This window comes from Oncorhynchus mykiss, chromosome 32 (genome assembly GCF_013265735.2).
Source record: "Oncorhynchus mykiss isolate Arlee chromosome 32, USDA_OmykA_1.1, whole genome shotgun sequence".
Taxonomy (NCBI): domain Eukaryota; kingdom Metazoa; phylum Chordata; class Actinopteri; order Salmoniformes; family Salmonidae; genus Oncorhynchus; species Oncorhynchus mykiss.
The window spans coordinates 17,410,100-17,434,184 of record NC_050572.1 but is presented as its reverse complement, the minus strand read 5'-3'; the positions used below and the strand labels follow the sequence as shown (position 1 = coordinate 17,434,184).

At 46.3% G+C, this 24,085-nt stretch overlaps 1 protein-coding gene across 2 annotated transcripts in view; it reads right to left on the bottom strand.

Moving 5' to 3' along the window:
* Positions 1 to 12,672: 12,672 nt before the first annotated feature.
* pex1 (peroxisomal biogenesis factor 1) overlaps positions 12,673 to 24,085 on the bottom strand; it is a 28,159-nt gene continuing 16,746 nt past the window's right edge. The window contains exons 19-24 of one of the 2 annotated variants that reach the window (XM_036970970.1): positions 22,465 to 22,568; positions 21,995 to 22,171; positions 15,214 to 15,450; positions 13,420 to 13,608; positions 13,191 to 13,321; positions 12,673 to 13,001 (exon numbers count right to left, since the gene is read on the bottom strand). In XM_036970970.1, the coding sequence (XP_036826865.1) occupies positions 12,917 to 13,001; positions 13,191 to 13,321; positions 13,420 to 13,608; positions 15,214 to 15,450; positions 21,995 to 22,171; positions 22,465 to 22,568 (923 nt within the window). In that variant the 3' untranslated portion in view covers positions 12,673 to 12,916. Of the gene's footprint in view, positions 13,002 to 13,190; positions 13,322 to 13,419; positions 13,609 to 15,202; positions 15,451 to 21,994; positions 22,172 to 22,464; positions 22,569 to 24,085 lie in introns of those variants that run through there. The other variant, XR_005041296.1, reaches the window with a different exon arrangement.

Sequence of the window (24,085 nt, the reverse complement as noted above, 5' to 3'; positions counted from 1 at the left end):
CTCTCTCTGCAGCTCTGGTGACGGGTTAGCAGTCTCCTCTCTCTCTCTCTCTCTGCACCTCTGGTGATGGGTTAGCAGTCTCCTCTCTCTCTCTCTCTCTGTTGATGGGTTAGCAGTCTCCTCTCTCTCTCTCTCTCTGTTGATGGGTTAGCAGTCTCCTCTCTCTCTCTCTCTCTGCACCTCTGGTGATGGGTTAGCAGTCTCCTCTCTCTCTCTCTCTCTCTCTGTTGATGGGTTAGCAGTCTCCTCTCTCTCTCTCTGCACCTCTGGTGATGAGTTAGCAGTCTCCTCTCTCTCTGTTGATGGGTTAGCAGTCTCCTCTCTCTCTCTCTCTCTCTCTGTTGATGGGTTAGCAGTCTCCTCTCTCTCTCTCTGCACCTCTGGTGATGGGTTAGCAGTCTCCTCTCTCTCTCTCTCTCTCTCTGCACCTCTGTTGATGGGTTAGCAGACTCCTCTCTCTCTCTCTGCACCTCTGGTGATGGGTTAGCAGTCGCCTCTCTCTCTCTCTCTCTGCACCTCTGTTGATGGGTTAGCAGTCTCCTCTCTCTCTCTCTGCACCTCTGTTGATGGGTTAGCAGTCTCCTCTCTCTCTCTCTGCACCTCTGTTGATGGGTTAGCAGTCTCCTCTCTCTCTCTCTCTCTGCACCTCTGTTGATGGGTTAGCAGTCTCCTCTCTCTCTCTCTGCACCTCTGGTGATGGGTTAGCAGTCTCCTCTCTCTCTCTCTCTGCACCTCTGTTGATGGGTTAGCAGTCTCCTCTCTCTCTCTCTGCACCTCTGGTGATGGGTTAGCAGTCTCCTCTCTCTCTCTCTGCAGCTTTGTGATGGGTTAGCAGTCTCCTCTCTCTCTCTCTGCAGCTTTGTGATGGGTTAGCAGTCTCCTCTCTCTCTCTCTGCACCTCTGGTGATGGGTTAGCAGTCTCCTCTCTCTCTCTCTGCACCTCTGGTGATGGGTTAGCAGTCTCCTCTCTCTCTCTCTCTCTCTGCACCTCTGTTGATGGGTTAGCAGTCTCCTCTCTCTCTCTCTGCACCTCTGGTGATGGGTTAGCAGTCTCCTCTCTCTCTCTCTGCAGCTTTGTGATGGGTTAGCAGTCTCCTCTCTCTCTCTCTGCAGCTTTGTGATGGGTTAGCAGTCTCCTCTCTCTCTCTCTGCACCTCTGGTGATGGGTTAGCAGTCTCCTCTCTCTCTCTCTGCACCTCTGGTGATGGGTTAGCAGTCTCCTCTCTCTCTCTCTCTCTGCACCTCTGTTGATGGGTTAGCAGTCTCCTCTCTCTCTCTCTGCACCTCTGGTGATGGGTTAGCAGTCTCCTCTCTCTCTCTCTCTCTGCACCTCTGGTGATGGGTTAGCAGTCTCCTCTCTCTCTCTCTGCACCTCTGTTGATGGGTTAGCAGTCTCCTCTCTCTCTCTCTGCACCTCTGTTGATGGGTTAGCAGTCTCCTCTCTCTCTCTCTCTCTCTGCACCTCTGTTGATGGGTTAGCAGTCTCCTCTCTCTCTCTCTGCACCTCTGGTGATGGGTTAGCAGTCTCCTCTCTCTCTGCACCTCTGGTGATGGGTTAGCAGTCTCCTCTCTCTCTCTCTCTCTGCACCTCTGGTGATGGGTTAGCAGTCTCCTCTCTCTCTCTCTGCACCTCTGGTGATGGGTTAGCAGACTCCTTTCTCTCTGTTGATGGGTTAGCAGTCTCCTCTCTCTGTTGATGGGTTAGCAGACTCCTTTCTCTCTGTTGATGGGTTAGCAGTCTCCTTTCTCTCTCTCTCTCTGCACCTCTGTTGATGGGTTAGCAGACTCCTTTCTCTCTGTTGATGGGTTAGCAGTCTCCTTTCTCTCTCTCTCTCTGCACCTCTGTTGATGGGTTAGCAGACTCCTTTCTCTCTGTTGATGGGTTAGCAGACTCCTTTCTCTCTGTTGATGGGTTAGCAGTCTCCTCTCTCTCTCTCTCTCTGCACCTCTGTTGATGGGTTAGCAGACTCCTTTCTCTCTGGTGATGGGTTAGCAGTCTCCTCTCTCTCTCTCTCTCTGCACCTCTGTTGATGGGTTAGCAGACTCCTTTCTCTCTGTTGATGGGTTAACAGTCTCCTTTCTCTCTGTTGATGGGTTAGCAGTCTCCTCTCTCTCTCTCTCTCTGCACCTCTGGTGATGGGTAAGCAGACTCCTTTCTCTCTGTTGATGGGTTAGCAGTCTCCTCTCTCTCTCTCTCTCTGCACCTCTGTTGATGGGTTAGCAGTCTCCTCTCTCTCTCTCTGCACCTCTGGTGATGGGTTAGCAGTCTCCTCTCTCTCTCTCTCTGCACCTCTGTTGATGGGTTAGCAGTCTCCTCTCTCTCTCTCTGCACCTCTGGTGATGGGTTAGCAGTCTCCTCTCTCTCTCTCTGCAGCTTTGTGATGGGTTAGCAGTCTCCTCTCTCTCTCTCTGCACCTCTGGTGATGGGTTAGCAGTCTCCTCTCTCTCTCTCTGCACCTCTGGTGATGGGTTAGCAGTCTCCTCTCTCTCTCTCTCTCTCTGCACCTCTGTTGATGGGTTAGCAGTCTCCTCTCTCTCTCTCTGCACCTCTGGTGATGGGTTAGCAGTCTCCTCTCTCTCTCTCTGCAGCTTTGTGATGGGTTAGCAGTCTCCTCTCTCTCTCTCTGCAGCTTTGTGATGGGTTAGCAGTCTCCTCTCTCTCTCTCTGCACCTCTGGTGATGGGTTAGCAGTCTCCTCTCTCTCTCTCTGCACCTCTGGTGATGGGTTAGCAGTCTCCTCTCTCTCTCTCTCTCTGCACCTCTGTTGATGGGTTAGCAGTCTCCTCTCTCTCTCTCTGCACCTCTGGTGATGGGTTAGCAGTCTCCTCTCTCTCTCTCTCTCTGCACCTCTGGTGATGGGTTAGCAGTCTCCTCTCTCTCTCTCTGCACCTCTGTTGATGGGTTAGCAGTCTCCTCTCTCTCTCTCTGCACCTCTGTTGATGGGTTAGCAGTCTCCTCTCTCTCTCTCTCTCTCTGCACCTCTGTTGATGGGTTAGCAGTCTCCTCTCTCTCTCTCTGCACCTCTGGTGATGGGTTAGCAGTCTCCTCTCTCTCTGCACCTCTGGTGATGGGTTAGCAGTCTCCTCTCTCTCTCTCTCTCTGCACCTCTGGTGATGGGTTAGCAGTCTCCTCTCTCTCTCTCTGCACCTCTGGTGATGGGTTAGCAGACTCCTTTCTCTCTGTTGATGGGTTAGCAGTCTCCTCTCTCTGTTGATGGGTTAGCAGACTCCTTTCTCTCTGTTGATGGGTTAGCAGTCTCCTTTCTCTCTCTCTCTCTGCACCTCTGTTGATGGGTTAGCAGACTCCTTTCTCTCTGTTGATGGGTTAGCAGTCTCCTTTCTCTCTCTCTCTCTGCACCTCTGTTGATGGGTTAGCAGACTCCTTTCTCTCTGTTGATGGGTTAGCAGACTCCTTTCTCTCTGTTGATGGGTTAGCAGTCTCCTCTCTCTCTCTCTCTCTGCACCTCTGTTGATGGGTTAGCAGACTCCTTTCTCTCTGGTGATGGGTTAGCAGTCTCCTCTCTCTCTCTCTCTCTGCACCTCTGTTGATGGGTTAGCAGACTCCTTTCTCTCTGTTGATGGGTTAACAGTCTCCTTTCTCTCTGTTGATGGGTTAGCAGTCTCCTCTCTCTCTCTCTCTCTGCACCTCTGGTGATGGGTAAGCAGACTCCTTTCTCTCTGTTGATGGGTTAGCAGTCTCCTCTCTCTCTGTTGATGGGTTAGCAGACTCCTTTCTCTCTGTTGATGGGTTAGCAGTCTCCTCTCTCTCTCTCTGCACCTCTGGTGATGGGTTAGCAGTCTCCTCTCTCTCTGTTGATGGGTTAGCAGACTCCTTTCTCTCTCTCTGCAGCTTTGTGATGGGTTAGCAGTCTCCTCTCTCTCTGTTGATGGGTTAGCAGTCTCCTCTCTCTCTCTCTGCAGCTTTGTGATGGGTTAGCAGTCTCCTCTCTCTCTCTCTCTGCAGCTTTGTGATGGGTTAGCAGTCTCCTCTCTCTCTCTCTGCAGCTTTGTGATGGGTTAGCAGTCTCCTCTCTCTCTCTCTGCAGCTTTGTGATGGGTTAGCAGTCTTCTCTCTGCAGCTCTGTGATGGGTTAGCAGACTCCTCTCTCTCTCTCTGCAGCTCTGTGATGGGTTAGCAGACTCCTCTCTCTCTCTCTCTCTGCAGCTTTGTGATGGGTTAGCAGTCTCCTCTCTCTCTCTCTGCAGCTTTGTGATGGGTTAGCAGTCTCCTCTCTCTCTCTCTGCAGCTCTGTGATGGGTTAGCAGACTCCTCTCTCTCTCTCTGCAGCTCTGTGATGGGTTAGCAGACTCCTCTCTCTCTCTCTCTGCAGCTTTGTGATGGGTTAGCAGTCTCCTCTCTCTCTCTCTCTCTGCAGCTTTGTGATGGGTTAGCAGTCTCCTCTCTCTCTCTCTGCAGCTTTGTGATGGGTTAGCAGTCTCCTCTCTCTCTCTCTCTGCAGCTCTGTGATGGGTTAGCAGACTCCTCTCTCTCTCTCTCTGCAGCTCTGTGATGGGTTAGCAGACTCCTCTCTCTCTCTCTCTGCAGCTCTGTGATGGGTTAGCAGACTCCTCTCTCTCTCTGCAGCTCTGTGGTGGGTTAGCAGTCTCTCTCTCTCTCTGCAGCTCTTTGATGGGTTAGCAGACTCCTCTCTCTCTCTCTCTCTGCAGCTCTGTGGTGGGTTAGCAGTCTCCTCTCTCTCTCTGCAGCTCGGTGGTGGGTTAGCAGTCTCCTCTCTGTCTCTCTTTCTGCAGCTCGGTGGTGGGTTAGCAGTCTCCTCTCTCTCTCTCTGCAGCTCGGTGGTGGGTTAGCAGTCTCCTCTCTCTCTGCAGCTCTGTTGATGGGTTAGCAGTCTCCTCTCTCTTTCTCTGCAGCTCTGTGGTGGGTTAGCAGTCTCCTCTGTCTTCCTCTCTGCAGCTCTGTGATGGGTTAGCAGTCTCCTCTCTCTCTCTCTCTCTGCATTTCTGTGGTGGGTTAGCAGTCTCTCTCTCTCTCTCTCTCTGCAGCTCTCTGGTGGGTTAGCAGTCTCCTCTCTCTCTCTCTCTCTCTCTCTCTCTCTCTCTCTCTCTCTCTCTCTCTCTCTCTCTCTCTCTCTCTCTCTCTCTCTCTCTCTCTCTCTCTCTCTCTCTCTCTCTCTCTCTCTCTCTCTCTCTCTCTCTCTCTCTCTCTCTCTCCAGCTCTGTTCAAATCAAATCAAATATATTTATAAAGCCCTTCTTACATCAGCTGATATCTCAAAGTGCTGTTCAGAAACCCAGCCTAAAACCCCAAACAGCAAGCAATGCAGGTGTAGAAGCACGGTGGCTAGGAAAAACTCTCTAGAAAGGCCAAAACCTAGGAAGAAACCAGGCTATGAGGGGTGGCCAGTCCTCTTCTGGCTGTGACGGGTGGAGATTATAACAGAACATGGCCAAGATGTTCAAATAATAATAATCACAGTAGTTGTCGAAGGTGCAGCAAGTCAGCACCTCAGGAGTAAATGTCAGTTGGCTTTTCATAGCCGATCCTTAAGAGTATCTCTACCGCTCCTGCTGTCTCTAGAGAGTTGAAAACAGCAGGTCTGGGACAGGTAGCATGTCCGGTGAACAGGTCAGGGTTCCATAGCCGCAGGCAGAACAGTTGAAACTGGAGCAGCAGCATGGCCAGGTGGACTGAGGACTGCTAGGAGTCATCATGCCAGGTAGTCCTGAGGCATGGTCCTAGGGCTCAGGTCCTCCGAGAGAAAAAAAAATAAAGATAATTAGAGAGAGCATACTTAAATTCACACAGGACACCATGTTGATGGGTTAGCAGTCTCCTTTCTCTCTGTTGATGGGTTAGCAGTCTCCTCTCTCTCTCTCTCTCTCTGCAGCTCTGTGATGGGTTAGCAGTCTCCTCTCTCTCACTCTCTCTCTCTCTCTCTCTCTCTCTATGCAGCTCTGTGGTGGGTTAGCAGTCTCTCCTCTCTCTCTCTCTCTGCAGCTCTGTGGTGGGTTAGCAGTCTCCTCTCTCTCTATGCAGCTCTGTGATGGGTTAGCAGTCTCCTCTGTCTCCCTCTCTCTATGCAGCTATGTGATGGGTTAGCAGTCTCCTCTCTCTCTCTATGCAGCTCTGTGATGGGTTAGCAGTCTCCTTTCTCTCTGTGTGGTGGGTTAGCAGTCTCCTTTCTCTCTGTGTGGTGGGTTAGCATTCTCCTCTCTCTCTCTCTCTCTCTCTGTGGTGGGATAGCAGTCTCTCCTCTCTCTCTGCAACCATGTGTGGTGGTTAGCCCATGTGTGGCTGGCGCTGCAGTGGCTGCACTGACAAAAGGCTATATTTTAAACATATTTAACACTGCAGTCATAGCCTACTGTGCCAACGTGTAGGACGATGAGCGATTTTCCAGCAGCAATACTGTAGTCAGCTCATAGCTACAGCCCAGAGAAAAGGCCAAAGAAAGAACAGAAGTGAACCAAAGTCTGAGAGGAAAAGAAAAGAGCTAGAGGACATAGAATGTACTGTAACAGCTAATCAGAAGAGCTTTGAGATATGTTCAGTCACAGCAGCAGAAGCATAACCCTGAGACTACGTTGGCAGACACTTCACAGAGCACTTTGGATACCTCCTTGAGAGTTGTGTTTCTTACCTGTCAGGCAGTGTCGTCTGAGGCTGCTCCAGTTAACTTTAAATCATGGCCATGATTTAAGCTTTGAGCTCTCTAGACCTAAGGCCTAAATTCAATCCAGCTGTCGATCCGTGTTATGGGCCGATTCAGACAGGAAAGGTATGCCTTCCCTACACACTTGTCAGTAGTTGGTATTCAGATTTATGCAGGTGGGTTCGCAAGTGCGTGGTTACGTTGCGGGCGCTGAATAAATGTAATTCAAGCGATGAAAACCCTTCAACTTGCTGGCCAACAGATTTTCTCGTCAGCAGCAACGATGTTAAGATGAAACAGTCAGAGGTCACCAAGTGCAACATAGCTTCGGCATGTAATTTAGCTCGAAAGATGTGTTGGCATCGACTAATTGTCTCTGGCCCCCTCCCAATTAGGGGGAGTTATAAGCTTTACAGCAGACTCGCACAACTCAATCGCTGGTTGAAAAGTGTATTCAGCCCCTCCCAAAAGATAGAATTTGTAGATAACTGGCCCTCTTTCTGGGACTCACCCACAAACAGGACCAAGCCTGGCCTGTTGAGGAGTGACGGACTCCATCCTAGCTAGAGGGGTGCTCTCATCTTATCTACCAACATATACAGGGCTCTAACTCCCCTAGCTCCACAATGAAATAGGTGCAGGCTGTTAGCCAGCCTGCCAGATTAGTGGAGTCTTCCCCTAGCACAGTCTCTTAGTGGAGTCTGCCCCTAGCACAGTCTAGATGTTTTCTTTAATGAGTCTGACATGCAGTATATACTGTTGCTCCCAGACCAGGCCCAAATCCCCGCTATTCACATTAAGAAAATACAGAGATTCAGGGGGCGCAGATCCGAGTGCCTTGTGAGAATTTGTCGGCGAGTGGGGAACCTACCACTACCATCCGTTCTATTGGCCAATGTTCAACCATTGGAGGACAAACTGTTTGAGCTCCGTTTGAGACTATCCTACCAACAGGATATTAAAAACTGTAATATCTTTTCACCGAGTCTTGCCTGAAAGACGACACAGATAATATACAGTTGGCTGGAATTTCCGTGCATCGGCAAGACAAAACCGGTACCTCCAGTAAGACGAGGGGTGGTGGTGTGTGTCTTTGTCAAAAACAGCTAAAGCGCGATGTCTATTAGTAAGGAAGTCTAAGCAAACAAAAATGCTCATCCAGAAGCGGCGCTCCTAGTGGCAGGGGACATTAATGCAGGCAAACTTAAATCAGTTTTACCTAGTTTCTACCAGCATGTCACATGTGCAACCAGAGGGGGAAAAAAACTCTAGACAACCTTTACTCCACACACAGAGACAAGTACAAAGCTCTCTCCCGCATTCCATTTGGCAAATCTGACCATAACTCATAACCTCCTTCTCACAAGCAAAAACTAATGCAGGAAGTACCAGTGACTCGCTCAATATGGAAGTGGTCAGATGATGCAGATGCTACACTAAAGGACTGTTTTGCTAACACAGACTGGAATATGTTCCGGGATTCATCCAATGGCATTGAGGAGTATACCACCTCAGTCACTGGCTTCATCAAAAAGTGCATTGGCGATGTCATCCCCACAGTGACCGTACGTACGTACGTACATACATATCCCAACCAGAAGCCATGGATCACAGGAAACATCCGCATCAAGCTAAAGGCTAGAGCTGCCACTTTTAAGGAGCGGGACACTAAACTAATCTGGACGTTTAGAAGAAATCCTGCTATGCCCTCAGTTGAACCATCAAAGAGGCAAAGCATCAATTCAGGATTAAGATTGAATCCTACTACACTGGCTCTGACACTTGCAAACTATTGAGTACTACAAAGGAAATCCCAGCTGCGAGCTGCCCAGTGACGCGAGCCTACCAGACGGGCTAAATGCCTTTTATGCCCGCTCTGAGGCAAGCAACACTAAAGCATGCATGAGAGCACCAGCTGCTCCTGTCAACATTCACAAGGCTGCGGGGTCATATGTGTTACCAGGATGTGTACTCCGTGTACTGACCAACTGGCAAGTGTCTTCACTGATATTTTCAACCTCTCCCTGACCGAGTCTGTAATAGCTACATGTTTCAAGCAGACCACCATAGTCCCTGTGTCCAAGTAAAGGTAACCTGCCTAAATGACTACCACCCCGTAGCACACACGTCGGTAGCCATGAAGTGCTTTGAAAGGCTGGTCATCTCTCACATCAACATCATCATCCCGGAAACCCTAGACCCACTCCAATTCGCATACCGCCCCAACAGATCCACAAATGACGCAATTGCACTCCACACTGCCCTTTCCCACCTGGACAAAAGGAACACCTATGTGAGAACACGGTTCATTAACTACAGCTCAGCGTTCAACACCATAGTGCCCACAAAGATCATCACTAAGCTACGGACCATGGGACTAAACACCTCGCTCTTGCAACTGGATCCTGGACTTCTGCCACAGTGATCCTCAACACTGGACCCCTCAGGGGTGCATGCTTAGTCCCCTCCTGTACTCCATGTTCACCCACGACTGTGTGGCTAAGCACGATTCACCATCATTAAGTTTGCTGACAGCTTGGGCTACCGCCATTGTGTCTCCTGCCATCCAGGACCTCTGTACTAGGCGGTGTCAGAGGAAGGCCCAAAAAATTTACAAAGACTACAGTCACCCAAGTAATAGACTGTTCTCTCTGCTACCATATGGCAAGGGGTACCGGAGCGCCAAGTCCAGGTCCAAAAGGCTCCTTAACAACTTCTACCCATCAGAATGCTGAACAATTAATCAAATAGCCACCCGTAAAATGTACATTGACACCCCCCCACACACTGCTGCTACTTGCTGTTTATTATCTATACATAGTCACTTTACCCCTACCTACATGCACAAATTACATTTAGTTTATTTCGTAAATATTTTCTTAACTATACTTTCTTAACTGCATTTTGGTTAATAAGGGCTTGTAAATAAGAATTGCCCGGTAAAGTCTACACCTGTATGTGACAAATACACTTTGATTTGAACTTTGTGTAATACCCTAGATGCAGTCACACCGCTAAAATCATTTGTCACAAGAATCTAGCAAAGAAGCAAATGACAGATACCTCTTTGAATATGTGTATTTCTCCAAAACTCAGTTGTCCTGAGTCTGCACAGAACTGCCAGGACCTCGGATCAATGTTTCTTAATCCTGTATCTTTCAACACATTCACAAAAATAATAATGGCCTCTAAACCTTCCAGCGGCCTACTGGACCCTGTTCTAACTAAACGACGGAAAGAGCTACTTCTTGTGCTTGGCCCTCCTATGTTGAACATAATAAATGTCTCCCTATCCTCCGGATGTGTATCAAATTTACTCAAATCTGAAACTTTGTCTAAAAATAATGCAGAAAAGCTAATCCATGCTTTTGTCACTTCAAGATTAGACTACTGTAATGGTATACTCTCCAGCTCCCTGGATAAAGCGCTAGAATCCTGACTATAACCCCCAAATTTGATAATATTACTCCAGTGCTAGCCTCTGGCTTCCTGATAAGGCTAGGGCTGATTTCAAGGTTTTACTACTAACCTACAAATCATTACATGGACTTGCTCCTACCTATCTCTCAGATTTGGTCCTGTTGTACATGCCTACACGTACGCTACGGTCACAAGACCCAGGCCTCATTGTTCCTAGAATTTCTAAGCAAACAGCTGGAGACATGGATTTCTCCTATAGAGCTCCATCTTTACGGAATGGTCTGACGATCCATGTAAGAAACGCAGTCTTGGTTTCAGCCTTTGACTTTACTGAAGACTCATCTATCTCTTCAGTAGGTGCTAAGATTGAGTGTAGTCTGACCCAGGGGTGTGAAGGTGAAAGGCACTGGAGTGACAAACCACCCTTGTGGTCTTTGACTGGCTGGCTACCCTCTTCACTGGGATTCTCTGACCCTATTACGTGGGCTGAGTCACTGGCTTACTAGTGCTCTTCCATGCCGTCCCTAGGAGGAGTGCATCACGTCTTGCCAGGCTTTTTCTGCTATATTCGACTTGAGTGAGTGGAGATACTGACGTTATGTTGCGCCCTCTCAGGCTTGTGTGGTGGGGGAGATCTTTTTGGGCTATACAGTGGAGCAAAAAAGTATTTAGTCAGGCACCAATTGTGCAAGTTCTCCCACTTAAAAAAATGAGAGAGGCCTGTAATTTCCATCATAGGTACACTTCAACTATGACAGACAAAATGAGAAAAAAAATCCAGAAAATCACATTGTAGGATTTTTAATTAATTAATTTGCAAATTATGGTGAAAAGTAAGTATTGATTTATAAGATTTTTTTCTAATTTTGTCTGTCAAAGTTGAAGTGTACCTATGATGAAAATTACAGGCCTCTCATCTTTTTAAGTGGGAGAACTTGCACAATTGGTGGCTGACTAAATACTTTTTTGCCCCACTGTACATTGTCTCAGGGAAGTGAGTTGGTGGTCTGTTGATATCCCCCTGGTGGTGTGGGTGCTGTGCTTTGGCAAAGTGGGTGGGGTTACAGTGCATTCTGAAAATTTTCAGATCACTTGACATTTTCCACATTTTGTTAAGTTACAGCCTTATTCTTAAATGTATTAAATCGTTCCCCCCTCAATCTACTCACAATCTACTCACTTCCTCCATACGTGATGTTTGGAATTCAGGCCAAAGAGTTCATTCTTGGTTTCATCAGACCAGAAAATCTTGTTTCTCATGGTCTGAGAGTCCTTTAGGTGCCTTTTGGCAACTCCAAGCGGGCTGTCATGCGCTTTTTTTACTGAGGAGTAGCTTCCGTCTGGCCACTCTACCTTAAAGGCCTGGTTGGTGGAGTCCTGTAGAGATGGTTGTCCTTCTGGAAGGTTCTCCCATCTCCACAGAGGAACTCTGGAGCTCTGTCAGAGTGACCATTGGGTACTTGGTCACCTACCAAGGTCCTTCTCCCCCCCACATGCTCAGTTTGGCCGCCAGCTCTTGGAAGAATCTTGGTGGTTCCAAACTTCTTCCGTTTAAGAATGACGGAGGCCATTGTGTTCTTGGGGAACTTCAATGTTTCAGAAATGTTTTGGTACCCTTCACCAGATCTGTGCCTCAACATAATCCTGTCTCGGAGCTCTACGGACAATTCCTTCGTTCTCATGGCTTGGTTTTTGCTCTGACATGCACTGTCAACTGTGCCTTTCCAAATCATGTCCAATCAATTTAATTTAACCACAGCTGGATTCCAGTCAAGTTGTAGAAACATCTCAAGGATGATCAACGGAAACAGGATGCATCTGAGCTCAATTTCAAGTCTCATAGCAAAGGGTCTGAATACTTATGTGAATTAGATATTTTATATTTTTATTTAATACATTTGCAAAAAAATCTAAATCTGTTTTCACTGTGTAGATGAGAATTTTAGAATAAGACTAACGTAACACAATGTGGATAAAGTCAAGTGGTCTGAATACTTTCCAAATGCACTGTATATCCTGCCTGGTTGGTCCTGTCTGGGGGTATCGTCGGACAGGGCCACATTGTTGCTTTCTCTTTGGGGTTTTAGACTGGGTTTCTGTATAAGCACTTTGACATCTGCTGATGTAAAAAGGGCTTTATAAATACATTTGATTGATAATCAGGACACGTTAGCACCAGGTGGGGCTTTTGTGTAGACCTGACCAATCTTGATCGGATGACGAAAACCATAAAGGTCTAAGCGGATCTAGAGTAGCATCGTTTTCTCCATCTAGTGCAGGGTTCCACATAGGCGCCCCCAGGGTCATTTTATTTGGCCCAAAATAATTTTCGTTGGACATGTATAAAGAGTCATATGTGATCATATCCCAATGTAAATCAAGGTTTGAAATTATTATTTTTTTTGTTGTCAAATACTATATCTGTTTGGGTTTCATGCGGTCAATTTGCAGTGTACAAATTATAACCATGTCCCAGCTGCTCAAGAAAAAAAGAAATGTCACACGGCTGAACGAAATTGAAACTGTTGGTTCCTAGCTGGAAAACCTGTGCCTCTGCATTAGTGATATCACACTTATACAGTACTGTAGGTGTAACATCAGAAAATAAACATGATAAATGAAATGCAAAAAATATGAAGTAATATCATAATGCTAATTGTTTAATTTGTGATACATTGTACATTTTTCCATGTTTTTTTCCATGATAATTGAATTGGAAACATTAATAGTCAATATGTCCGTATCATACAATCATATTTACATTTAAATGCATACGTGTGCATGGATTTATATTATGTAGCAGATACATTAAATAAAAATGGCTAAATTACAAAATGACCATTAAATTAAGGTCAAAATTAACAGATAGACATACACGTGTCATTAAGCAAGCGTTACTCTTTGGCCGGGTTTGAACGTTACTGTGCTCTGAGACTTTCCTTCTCCCGAAGCTCCAAAGGACTCATACCTGATGAGACAGAAAACAACAAGGCTGGAAAGAAAAACTCTTTATACCAGGGATGGGAAATTTTGATGGGGGTGCTGGCCACCAAAAACAAAACTCATCATGAGAGACCGCAGTGGCTGGTGGGTATGCATATATATTTGGTGTTTTGATTTCCTGAGAAATTGATCGATGTACTGCAGTACTACTCACAGGTCAGTGTACCTCCTCCAGTCCTGCTTGCTGAGGGAGGCTCTGGTGGCATTCAGGGCTGAGGTGAGGTGGGCCTGACACAGGAGCAGACCTGTCCTGATGGGGCCACCCTGGACCGGGACACTGTCCTCCTGCACAGACAAACACCTCCTACAGTTACTAGTGCTTTGAGATGAATGTATGAAAAGTGCTTTATAAACAGAGTTACTATTCTAGATAAAGTACTGACAGTAGCTCGTCTGTAGTTGCTCTTGATGTTGCTGATTTCCAGACGGAGGCGGTCTAGCTGCTCATGGCTGAGCTCCTCGTAGCCATCCTGTAGAGAGGACATATAGGCCGGGGGGTGGGAGAAGCCAGGGTCTCTGACCGACGCACCGGTCAGGTCATTAGAGTTGGGCCCCGAGACACCCTGGGAGTTCTAGGGGGACAGACAAAGGGAGGGTGAGAACAACACAGCTTTAGACGGAGCTCTCCACATAAAGAAGTACATGGCATTTAAAAAGATTAGCTAATGTTGCTAATAACTAGGTCTATAAGGGGTAACACTTCATTTGGATAGTCCCAAGAAGATGGTTTGTAGATGTTCAATAACTGTCAACAACATTTCAACTAACTATCCACTAACCCTTATTGTTCAAATCAAATCAAATTTTATTTGTCACATACACATGGTTAGCAGATGTTAATGCGAGTGTAGCGAAATGCTTGTGCTTCTAGTTCCGACAATGCAGTAATAACAAGTAATCTAACTAACAATTCCAAAACTACTGTCTTGTACACAGTGTAAGGGGATAAAGAATATGTACATAAGGATATATGAATGAGTGATGGTACAGAGCAGCATAGGCAAGATACAGTAGATGGTATCGGGTACAGTATGTACAAATGAGATGAGTATGTAAACAAAGTGGCATAGTATAGTATAAAGTGGCTAGTGATACATGTATTACATAAGGATACCGTCGATGATATAGAGTACAGTATATACGTATGCATATGAGATGAATAATGTAGGGTAAGTAACATTTATATAAGGTAGCATTGTTTAAAGTGGCTAGTGATATATTTACATCATTTCCCATCAATTCCCATTATTAAAGTGGCTAGAGTTGAGTCAGTGTCAGTGTGTTGGCAGCAGCCACTCAGTGTTAGTGGTGGCTGTTTAACAGTCTGATGGCCTTGAGATAGAAGCTGTTTTTCAGTCTCTCGGTCCCAGCTTTGATGCACCTGTACTGACCTCGCCTTCTGGATGATAGCGGGGTGAACAGGCAGTGGCTCGGGTGGTTGATGTCCTTGATGATCTTTATGGCCTTCCTGTGACATCGGGTGGTGTAGGTGTCCTGGAGGGCAGGTAGTTTGCCCCCGGTGATGCGTTGTGCAGACCTCACTACCCTCTGGAGAGCCTTACGGTTGAGGGCGGTGCAGTTGCCATACCAGGCGGTGATACAGCCCGCCAGGATGCTCTCGATTGTGCATCTGTAGAAGTTTGTGAGTGCTTTTGGTGACAAGCCGAATTTCTTCAGCCTCCTGAGGTTGAAGAGGCGCTGCTGCGCCTTCTTCACGATGCTGTCTGTGTGAGTGGACCAATTCAGTTTGTCTGTGATGTGTATGCCGAGGAACTTAAAACTTGCCACCCTCTCCACTACTGTTCCATCGATGTGGATAGGGGGGTGTTCCCTCTGCTGTTTCCTGAAGTCCACAATCATCTCCTTAGTTTTGTTGACGTTGAGTGTGAGGTTGTTTTCCTGACACCACACTCCGAGCAGTTGCTTAGATAGTCTCATATAGATCTATGGATGGTCATACTATCCAAAAAAAAGTGTTACCCTACACGGTTCTTTCCATATTACACTATTCTCATCCTGGACAATCAATCATAATATTGTGTCCCAAATGGCACCCTATGCCCAATATCATGCACTACTTTTGACTAGTACCCTATGGCCCCATAGGACCCTGTTTAAAATGTACTTCACTACATAAGAGAACAAGGTGCTGTTTGGGACGCAGACCATCATCTCACCAGTCCCGAGGGGGAAGGGTTGCCCAGCTCGGACTCAAAGGAGCTGCCGAAGTACAGCCTCCAGATGTTACCACGGGGGTCCTCAGGGGGGACGTCACTGAGGTCCAGCAGCACCATGGAGTGGTCCAGCCCGCACCCTCTCTCCCCTTCCCCAGTTGAGTCATCAGACCCACTGCAGTGGTTCAGAAAGATCATGGAGGACAGGCTTATGTCGCTGTCCGAACCCGACCCCAGGTCCTAGAGGGAGAGAGGGGAGAGGTTTACTGGTCCTGGAGGGAGAGAGGGAGGAGAGGTTTACTGGGTCTGGAGGGAGAGAGAGGAGAGATGTACTGGTCCTGGAGGGAGAGAGGGAGAGGTTTACTGGTCCTGGAGGGAGAGAGGGAGGAGAGGTTTACTGGGTCTGAAGGGAGAGAGAGGAGAGGTTTACTGGTCCTGAAGGGAGAGAGGGATAGAGAGGAGAGGTTTCCTGGTTCTGGAGGGAGAGAGGGGAGAGGTTTACTGGTTCTGGAGAGAGAGAGAAGAGAGGTTTACTGGTCCTGGAGGGAGAGGGGGATAGAGAGGAGAGGTTTACTGGTCCTGGAGGGATAGAGAGGAGAGGTTTACTGGTCCTGGAGGGAGAGAGGGATAAAGAGGATAGATTTACTGGTCCTGGAGGGAGAGAGGGATAGAGAGGAGAGGTTTACTGGTTCTGGAGGGAGAGAGAGGAGAGGTTTACTGGTTCTGGAGGGAGAGAGAGGAGAGGTTTACTGGTTCTGGAGGGAGAGAGAGGAGAGGTTTACTGGTTCTGGAGAGAGAGAGAGGAGAGGTTTACTGGTTCTGGAGGGAGGGAGAGAGAGGAGAGGTTTACTGGTCCTGGAGAGAGGGAGAGAGAGGAGAGGTTTACTGGTTCTGGAGGGAGAGAGAGGAGAGGTTTACTGGTTCTGGAGGGAGAGAGAGGAGAGGTTTACTGGTTCTGGAGGGAGAGAGAGGAGAGTTTACTGGTTCTGAAGGGAGAGAGAGGAGAGGTTTACTGGTTCTGGAGGGAGAGAGAGGAGAGTTTACTGGTTCTGGAGGGAGAGAGAGGAGAGGTTTACTGGTCCTGGAAGGATAGAGAGGAGAGGTTTACTGGTTCTGGAGGGAGAGAGAGGAGAGTTTACTGGTTCTGAAGGGAGAGAGAGGAGAGGTTTACTGGTTCTGAAGGGAGAGAGAGGAGAGGTTTACTGGTTCTGGAGGGAGAGAGAGGAGAGGTTTAATGGTTCTGGAGGGAGAGAGAGGAGAGGTTTACTGGTTCTGGAGGGAGAGAGAGGAGAGTTTACTGGTTCTGGAGGGAGAGAGAGGAGAGGTTTACTGGTCCTGGAGGGAGAGAGAGAGAGGAGAGGTTTACTGGTCCTGGAAGGATAGAGAGGAGAGGTTTACTGGTTCTGGAGGGAGAGAGAGGAGAGGTTTACTGGTTCTGGAGGGAGAGAGAGAGAGAGAGGAGAGGTTTACTGGTCCTGGAAGGATAGAGAGGAGAGGTTTACTGGTTCTGGAGGGAGAGAGAGGAGAGGTTTACTGGTTCTGGAGGGAGAGAGAGGAGAGGTTTACTGGTTCTGGAGGGAGAGAGAGAGGAGAGGTTTACTGGTCCTGGAAGGATAGAGAGGAGAGGTTTACTGGTTCTGGAGGGAGAGAGAGGAGAGGTTTACTGGTTCTGGAGGGAGAGAGAGGAGAGGTTTACTGGTTCTGGAGGGAGAGAGAGAGAGAGAGGAGAGGTTTACTGGTTCTGGAGGGAGAGAGAGAGAGAGAGGAGAGGTTTACTGGTCCTGGAAGGATAGAGAGGAGAGGTTTACTGGTTCTGGAGGGAGAGAGAGGAGAGGTTTACTGGTTCTGGAGGGAGAGAGAGGAGAGGTTTACTGGTTCTGGAGGGAGAGAGAGAGAGAGAGGAGAGGTTTACTGGTCCTGGAAGGATAGAGAGGAGAGGTTTACTGGTTCTGGAGGGAGAGAGAGGAGAGGTTTACTGGTCCTGGAGGGATAGAGAGGAGAGGTTTACTGGTTCTGGAGAGAGAGGAGAGGTTTACTGGTTCTGGAGGGAGAGAGAGAGGAGAGGTTTACTGGTCCTGGAGGGATAGAGAGGAGAGGTTTACTGGTTCTGGAGGGAGAGGAGAGGTTTAATGGTTCTGGAGGGAGAGAGAGGAGAGGTTTACTGGTTCTGGAGGGAGAGAGAGGAGAAGTTTGACTACCTTTGACTACTGGATGTTCTCATAGGCACTTTAGTATTGCCAGTGTAACAGTATAACTTCCGTCCCTCTCCTCGCTCCTACCTGGGCTCGAACCAGGAACACATCGACAACAGCCACCCTCGAAGCAGCGTTACCCACGCAGAGCAAGGGGAACAACCACTCCAAGTCTCAGAGCGAGTGACGTTTGAAACGCTATTAGCACGCACCCCGCTAACTAGCTAGCCATTTCACATCGGTTACACCAGCCTAATCTCGGGAGTTGATAGGCCTGAAGTCATAAACAGCTCAATGCTTGAAGCACAGCGAAGAGCTGCTGGCAAAACGCACAAAAGTGCTGTTTGAATGAATGCTTACGAGCCTGCTGCTGCCTACCACCGCTCAGTCAGACTGCTCTATCAAACCATAGACTTAGTTATAACATAATAACATACAGAAATACGAGCCTTAGGTCGAATCCGGAAACTATCACCTCGAAAACAAGACGTTTATTCTTTCAATGAAATACGGAACCGTTCTGTATTTTATCTAACGGGTGGCATCCCTAAGTCTAAATATTCCTGTTGCATTGCACAACCTTCAATGTTATGTCATAATTACGTAAAATTCTGGCAAATTAGGCGGCCCAAACTGTTGCATATACACTTACTCTGCGTGCAATGAACGCAAGAGAAGTGACACAATTTCACCTGGTCAATATTGCCTGCTAACTTGGATATATTTTAGCTAAATATGCAGGTTTAAAAATATATACTTCTGTGTATTGATTTTAAGAAAGGCATTGATGTTTATGGTTAGGTACACATTGGAGCAACGATACACACCACATTGATTATATGCAATGCAGGACATGCTAGATAAACTAGTAATATCATCAACCATGTGTAGTTATAACTAGTGATTATGATTGATTGATTGTTTTTATAAGATAAGTTTAATGCTAGCTAGAAACTTACCTTGGCTTACTGCATTCGCGTAACAGGCAGGCTCCTCGTGGAGTGCAATGAGAGGCAGGTGGTTAGAGCGTTGGACTAGTTAACCGTAAGGTTGCAAGATTGAATCTTGGAACTGACAAGGTAAAAATCTGTCGTTCTGCCCCTGAACAAGGCAGTTACCCCACCGTTCCTAGGCCGTCATTGAAAATAAGAATGTGTTCTTAACTGACTTGCCTAGTTAAATAAAGATTAAAAATAAATAATCGTCAAAAAACCGTGTCCAAAAATACCGATTTCCAATTGTTATTCAAACTTGAAATCGTCCCTAATTAATCGGCCATTCCGATTAATCGGTCGACCTCTAGTCTGAATACTTTTCAAATGCACTGTATAGGAGTACGGGCTCATTGTAATGTCTGGGATGGACTAAATGGAACGGTATCAAACATATGGATACCATGTTTGACTCCATTCCAGCCATTACAAGGAGCACGTCCTCCTATAGCTCCTCCCACCAGCCTCCACTGCCAGAAACCTCATGATTATTGGTCCTTCACAGTAAGCCCAGCAGATCTTTCTGTTGGTTACTTTTACAGATCCATTTAGCTCTACCATTCATTCAAAGTAAAATTAATAATTAATTAATTACCCTGTTAACCTTTTAGGGCAGGCGGAACCCCCTCAACAACATTCCACTGAAAAGGCAGCGCTCAAAATTCAAAAATATTTTTCAGAAATATGTAAGTGGAAGATAAACATCTTGTTAATCTACCCATCGTGTCCGATTTAAAAAATGCTTTACAGCGAAAGACAACATATGATTATGTTAGGTCAGAGTTAAGTCACAAAAACACACACAGCCATTTTCCAGCCAAAGAGAGCAGTCACAAAAATCTGAAATATAGATCAAATGAATCACTAACCTTTGATGATCTTCATCAGATGACACTCATAGGACATTATGTTACACAATACATGTATGTTTTGTTCGATAATGTGCATATTTATATCCAAAAATCTCAGTTTACATTGGCGCGTTACGTGCAGTAATGTTTTGATTCCAAAACATCCAGTGATTTTGCAGAAATACTCATAATAAACATTGATAAAAGATACAACTGTTATTCACAGAATTAAAGATAGACTTCTCCTTAATGCAACCTCTGTGTCAGATTTATGGAAAAAGCACAATCTGAGAACGACGCTCGGAACCCAAAACAGCCAGAGGAATATCAGCCATTTTGGAGTCAACAATGTTAGAAATTACACCATAAATATTCACTTACCTTTGATGATCTTCATCAGAAGGCACTCCCAGGAATCCCACCTCGACAATAAATGACTGATTTGTTCCATAAAGTTCCATAAAGTCCATCATTTATGTCCAAATAGCCACTTGTTGTTAGTGTGTTCAGCCCAGTAATCCATCTTCATGAGGCGCAGGCACTTTGTCCAGACAAAAACTCTAAACGTTTTGTTACAGTCCTTTAGAAACATGTCAAACGATGTATGGAATCAATCTTTAGGATGTTTTTAACATAAAACATCAATGTTCGAACCGGAGAATTTCTTTGTCTGAAGAAAAGCACTGGAACGAGAGGTAACTCTGTCGGGAGCGCGCGTCATGAGACCAAGGCTCTCTGCCAGACCACTGACTCAAAGAGGTCTCATGAGCCCCTGCTGAATAGTAGAATCATCAAACCAGTTTCTAAAGACAGTTGACATCTAGTGGAAGCACTAGGAAGTGCAACCTCATCCATATCTCAATGTGTATTTGGTAGGTCAAGCTTTGAAAAACTACAAACCTCAGATGTCCCACTTCCTGGTTGGATATTTCAGGTTTTCGCCTGCCATACGAGTTCTGTTATACTCACAGACATCATTCAAACAGTTTTAGAAACTTCAGAGTGTTTTCTATCCAATACTAATAATATGCATATATTAGCATCTGGGACAGAGTAGGAGGCAGTTCACTCTGGGCACACTATTCATCCAAAAGTGAAAATGCTGCCCCCTATCCCAAAAAGGTTAACCTTTCTGATCTCCCCATCCCGGATCCGGGTTCGTGAATACAGACTCAAGCTCATTACCATAACGCAACGTTAACTATTCATGAAAATCGCAAATGAAATGAAATAAATATGCTAGCTCTCAAGCTTAGCCTTTTGTTAACAACACTGTCATCTCAGATTTTCAAAATATGCTTCTCAACCATTGCAAAACAAGCATTTGTGTAACAGTATTGATGGCTAACGTAGCATTTAGCATTAACATTCAGCTGGCAACATTTACACAAAAAAACAGAAAAGCATTCAAAAAAATCATTTACCTTTGAAGAACTTCAGATGTTTTCAATGAGGAGACTCTCAGATAGCAAATGTTCAGTTTTTCCTGAAAGATTATTTGTTTAGGACAAATCGCTCCGTTTTCTGCGTCACGTTTAGCTATGAAAAAAACCCTGTATCCAGGATTGTGTAAATCTATCAGCAAGCTCATTAGCATAACACAACGTTAACTATTTATGAAAATCGCAAATGAAATGAAATAAATATGCCATCTCTCAAGCTTAGCCTTTTGTAAACAACACTGTCATCTCAGATTTTCAAAATATGCTTCTCAACCATAGGAAAACAATAATTTGTGTAAAAGTAGCTAGCTAGAGTTAGCATTTCGCGTTAGCATTTAGCGTTAGCATTAGCGTTAGCATCCAGCACGCAACATTAACAAAAACATAAAAGCCTTCAAATAAAATCATTTACCTTTGAAGAACTTCTGATGTTTTCAATGAGGATACTCTCAGTTAGATAGCAGATGCTCAGTTTTTCCAAAAAGATTCCTTGTGTATTAGAAATAGCTCCGTTTTATACATCACATTTGGCCACCAAAAAAAATCCATAAATTCAGTCCTCAAAACGCAAACTTTTTTCCAAATTAACTCCATAATATCGACTGAAAACATGGCAAACGTTGTTTAGAATCAATCATCAAGGTGTTTTTCACATATCTCTTCATTGATACATCGTTCTTGGACACATGCTTTCTCCCCTGAATCAAATGGTAAAGTGGAAGCAGCTGGCAATTGCGCACCGAATTCGACGCAGGACACCAGGCGGACACTTGGGAAATGTAGTCTCTTATGGTCAATCTTCCAATGATATGCCTACAAATACGTCACAATGCTGCTAAGACCTTGGGCGAACGACAGAAAGTGTAGGCTCATTCGTTGCGCAATCACAGCCATATAAGGAGAGAATGGAAAACAGAGCTTCAGAAATTCTGCTAATTCCTGGGTGATGCATCATCTTGGTTTCGCCTGTAGAATGAGTTCTGGGGCACTTACAGACAAAATCTTTGCAGATTCTGAAACTTCAGAGTGTTTTCTTTCCAAAACTGTCAAGAATATGCATAGTCGAGCATCTTTTCGTGACAAAATATCGCGCTTAAAACGGGAACGTTTTTTATCCAAAAATGAAATAGCGCCCCTAGAGCTCTAAGAGGTTAATGACATAAATCCATGTAGTTCTACTATTAAATCCATAGTCCTCTCTACTGAAGCTATGGTGTTAGAACCAATAGCTGACTGAATATCATACATTGCTGTAGTGCATCTCTACCAATAGACCCACAGCGCCCCCTGGTGGCAGAATGACTCACGTGCAGCAGGCTGGGCCCCAGGGTGCTGTGGATGGCCTCTAGCTGGGCATTGTACAGCAGGGCCTTCAGGTCAGCGCCAGTAAACGTGTCCGTGGCCCCGGCCATCTGCTCCAGGTCCACATCGTCAGACAGGGGAACCGAGTGGCTCAGAGCCCTCAGGATCTCTACACGCGCCTCCTGGGGGGGGGGGACCATCGGGTTAAATATAACATACAATCACTCAAAAGTCTGGGTCCCAAATTACACGCTATTCCAAACATAGTGCACTAGTGTATCATTGGCCCTATATAGGACTAAGTGTGGTCAGGAGGGGGACAGTTGAGACTATAGGACTGAGTGTGGTCAGGAGGGGGACAGTTGAGACTATATAGGACTGAGTGTGGTCAGGAGGGGGACAGTTGAGACTATAGGACTGAGTGTGGTCAGGAGGGGGACAGTAAAGACTATATAGGACTGAGTGTGGTCCAGACCTGGTCAGGAGGGGGACAGTAGAGAGACTTGTCCAGGCGGCCAGGCCTCAGCAGGGCAGGGTCTATCAAGTCTGGACGACTAGTGGCAGCCAGGACATACACACCTGGACGCAAGCACGCACGCACACACACACACACACACGCACACACACACAGAGAGAGAGAGGGAAACATTAGACAAGCAAACCGCTAAGCAAAAGGAACATTACTCACTAAAATGATAGTGCTGGTAAAATGACTGTACTGTTCATTTGTCTAAATATATACATTTTTTAAGTATATCATAAATCTAAATCAAGCCGACTAAGCAAAGCCTAATGGAATGGGCCAAAAGCTAGTAGGATAGATAGATCAAATCAAAGTTTATTTGTCACGTGCACCGAATACAACAGGTGTAAACCTTAGTGAAATGCTTACTTACAGGCGCTAACCAATGGTGGCAAAAAAAGGTGTGTGTGTGTGTGTAGGTAAGTAAAGAAAGAAAACAACAGTAGAAAGACATTTGAAAAAAAGAGTAGCAAGTCTTTACACAGACACCTGTTAGTCAGGCTTATTGAGGTAGTATGTACATGTCGGTATCGTTAAAGTGACTATGCACATATGATGAACAGAGTAGCAGAAGCGTAAAAAGAGGGGTTGGCGGGTGGTGGGACACAATGCAGATAGCCCGGTTAGCCAGTGTTGCTTGCCTCGAAGCGAGCATAGAAGTGATTTAGCTCGTCTGGTAGGCTCGTGTCACTAGGCAGCTCGCGTCACTGTGCAGCTCGCGGCTGTGCTTCCTTTTGTAGTCTGTAATAGTTTGCAAGCCCTGCCACATCCGACGAGCGTCGGAGCCGGTGTAGTATGATTCAATCTTAGCCCTGTATTGACGCTATGCCTGTTTGATGGTTCGTCGCAGGGCATAGCGGGATTTCTTGCAAGCTTCCGGGTTAGAGTCCCGCACCTTGAAAGAGGCAGCTTTAGCTCAGTGTGAATGTTGCCTGTAATCCATGGCTTCTGGTTGGGGTATGTACGTACAGTCACTGTGGGGATGATGTCCTCGATGAACTTATTGATAAAGCCAGTGACTGATGTGGTGTACTCCTCAATGTCATCGGAAGAATCCCGGAACATGTTCCAGTCTGTGATAGCAAAACAGTCCTGTAGTTTAGCATCTGCTTCATCGGACCACTTTTTTATAGACCGAGTCACTGGTGCTTCCTGCTTTAAATTTTACTTGTAAGCAGGAATCAGGAGGATAGAGTTGTGGTCGGATTTACCAAATGGAGGGCGAGGGAGAGCTTTGTACGCGTCTCTGTGTGTGGAGTACAGGTGATCTAGATTTTTTTCCCTATCGCTGTCCTGATATCCAGGAGCTCTTTGTCTAATCCGAGGTGAGTGATCGCTGTCCTGATATCCAGAAGCTCTTTGTCTAGTCCGAGGTAGTGATCGCTGTCCTGATATCCAGAAGCTCTTTGTCTAATCCGAGGTGAGTGATCGCTGTCCTGATATCCAGAAGCTCTTTGTCTAATCCGAGGTGAGTGATCGCTGTCCTGATATCCAGAAGCTCTTTGTCTAGTCCGAGGTAGTGATCGCTGTCCTGATATCCAGAAGCTCTTTGTCTAATCCGAGGTGAGTGATC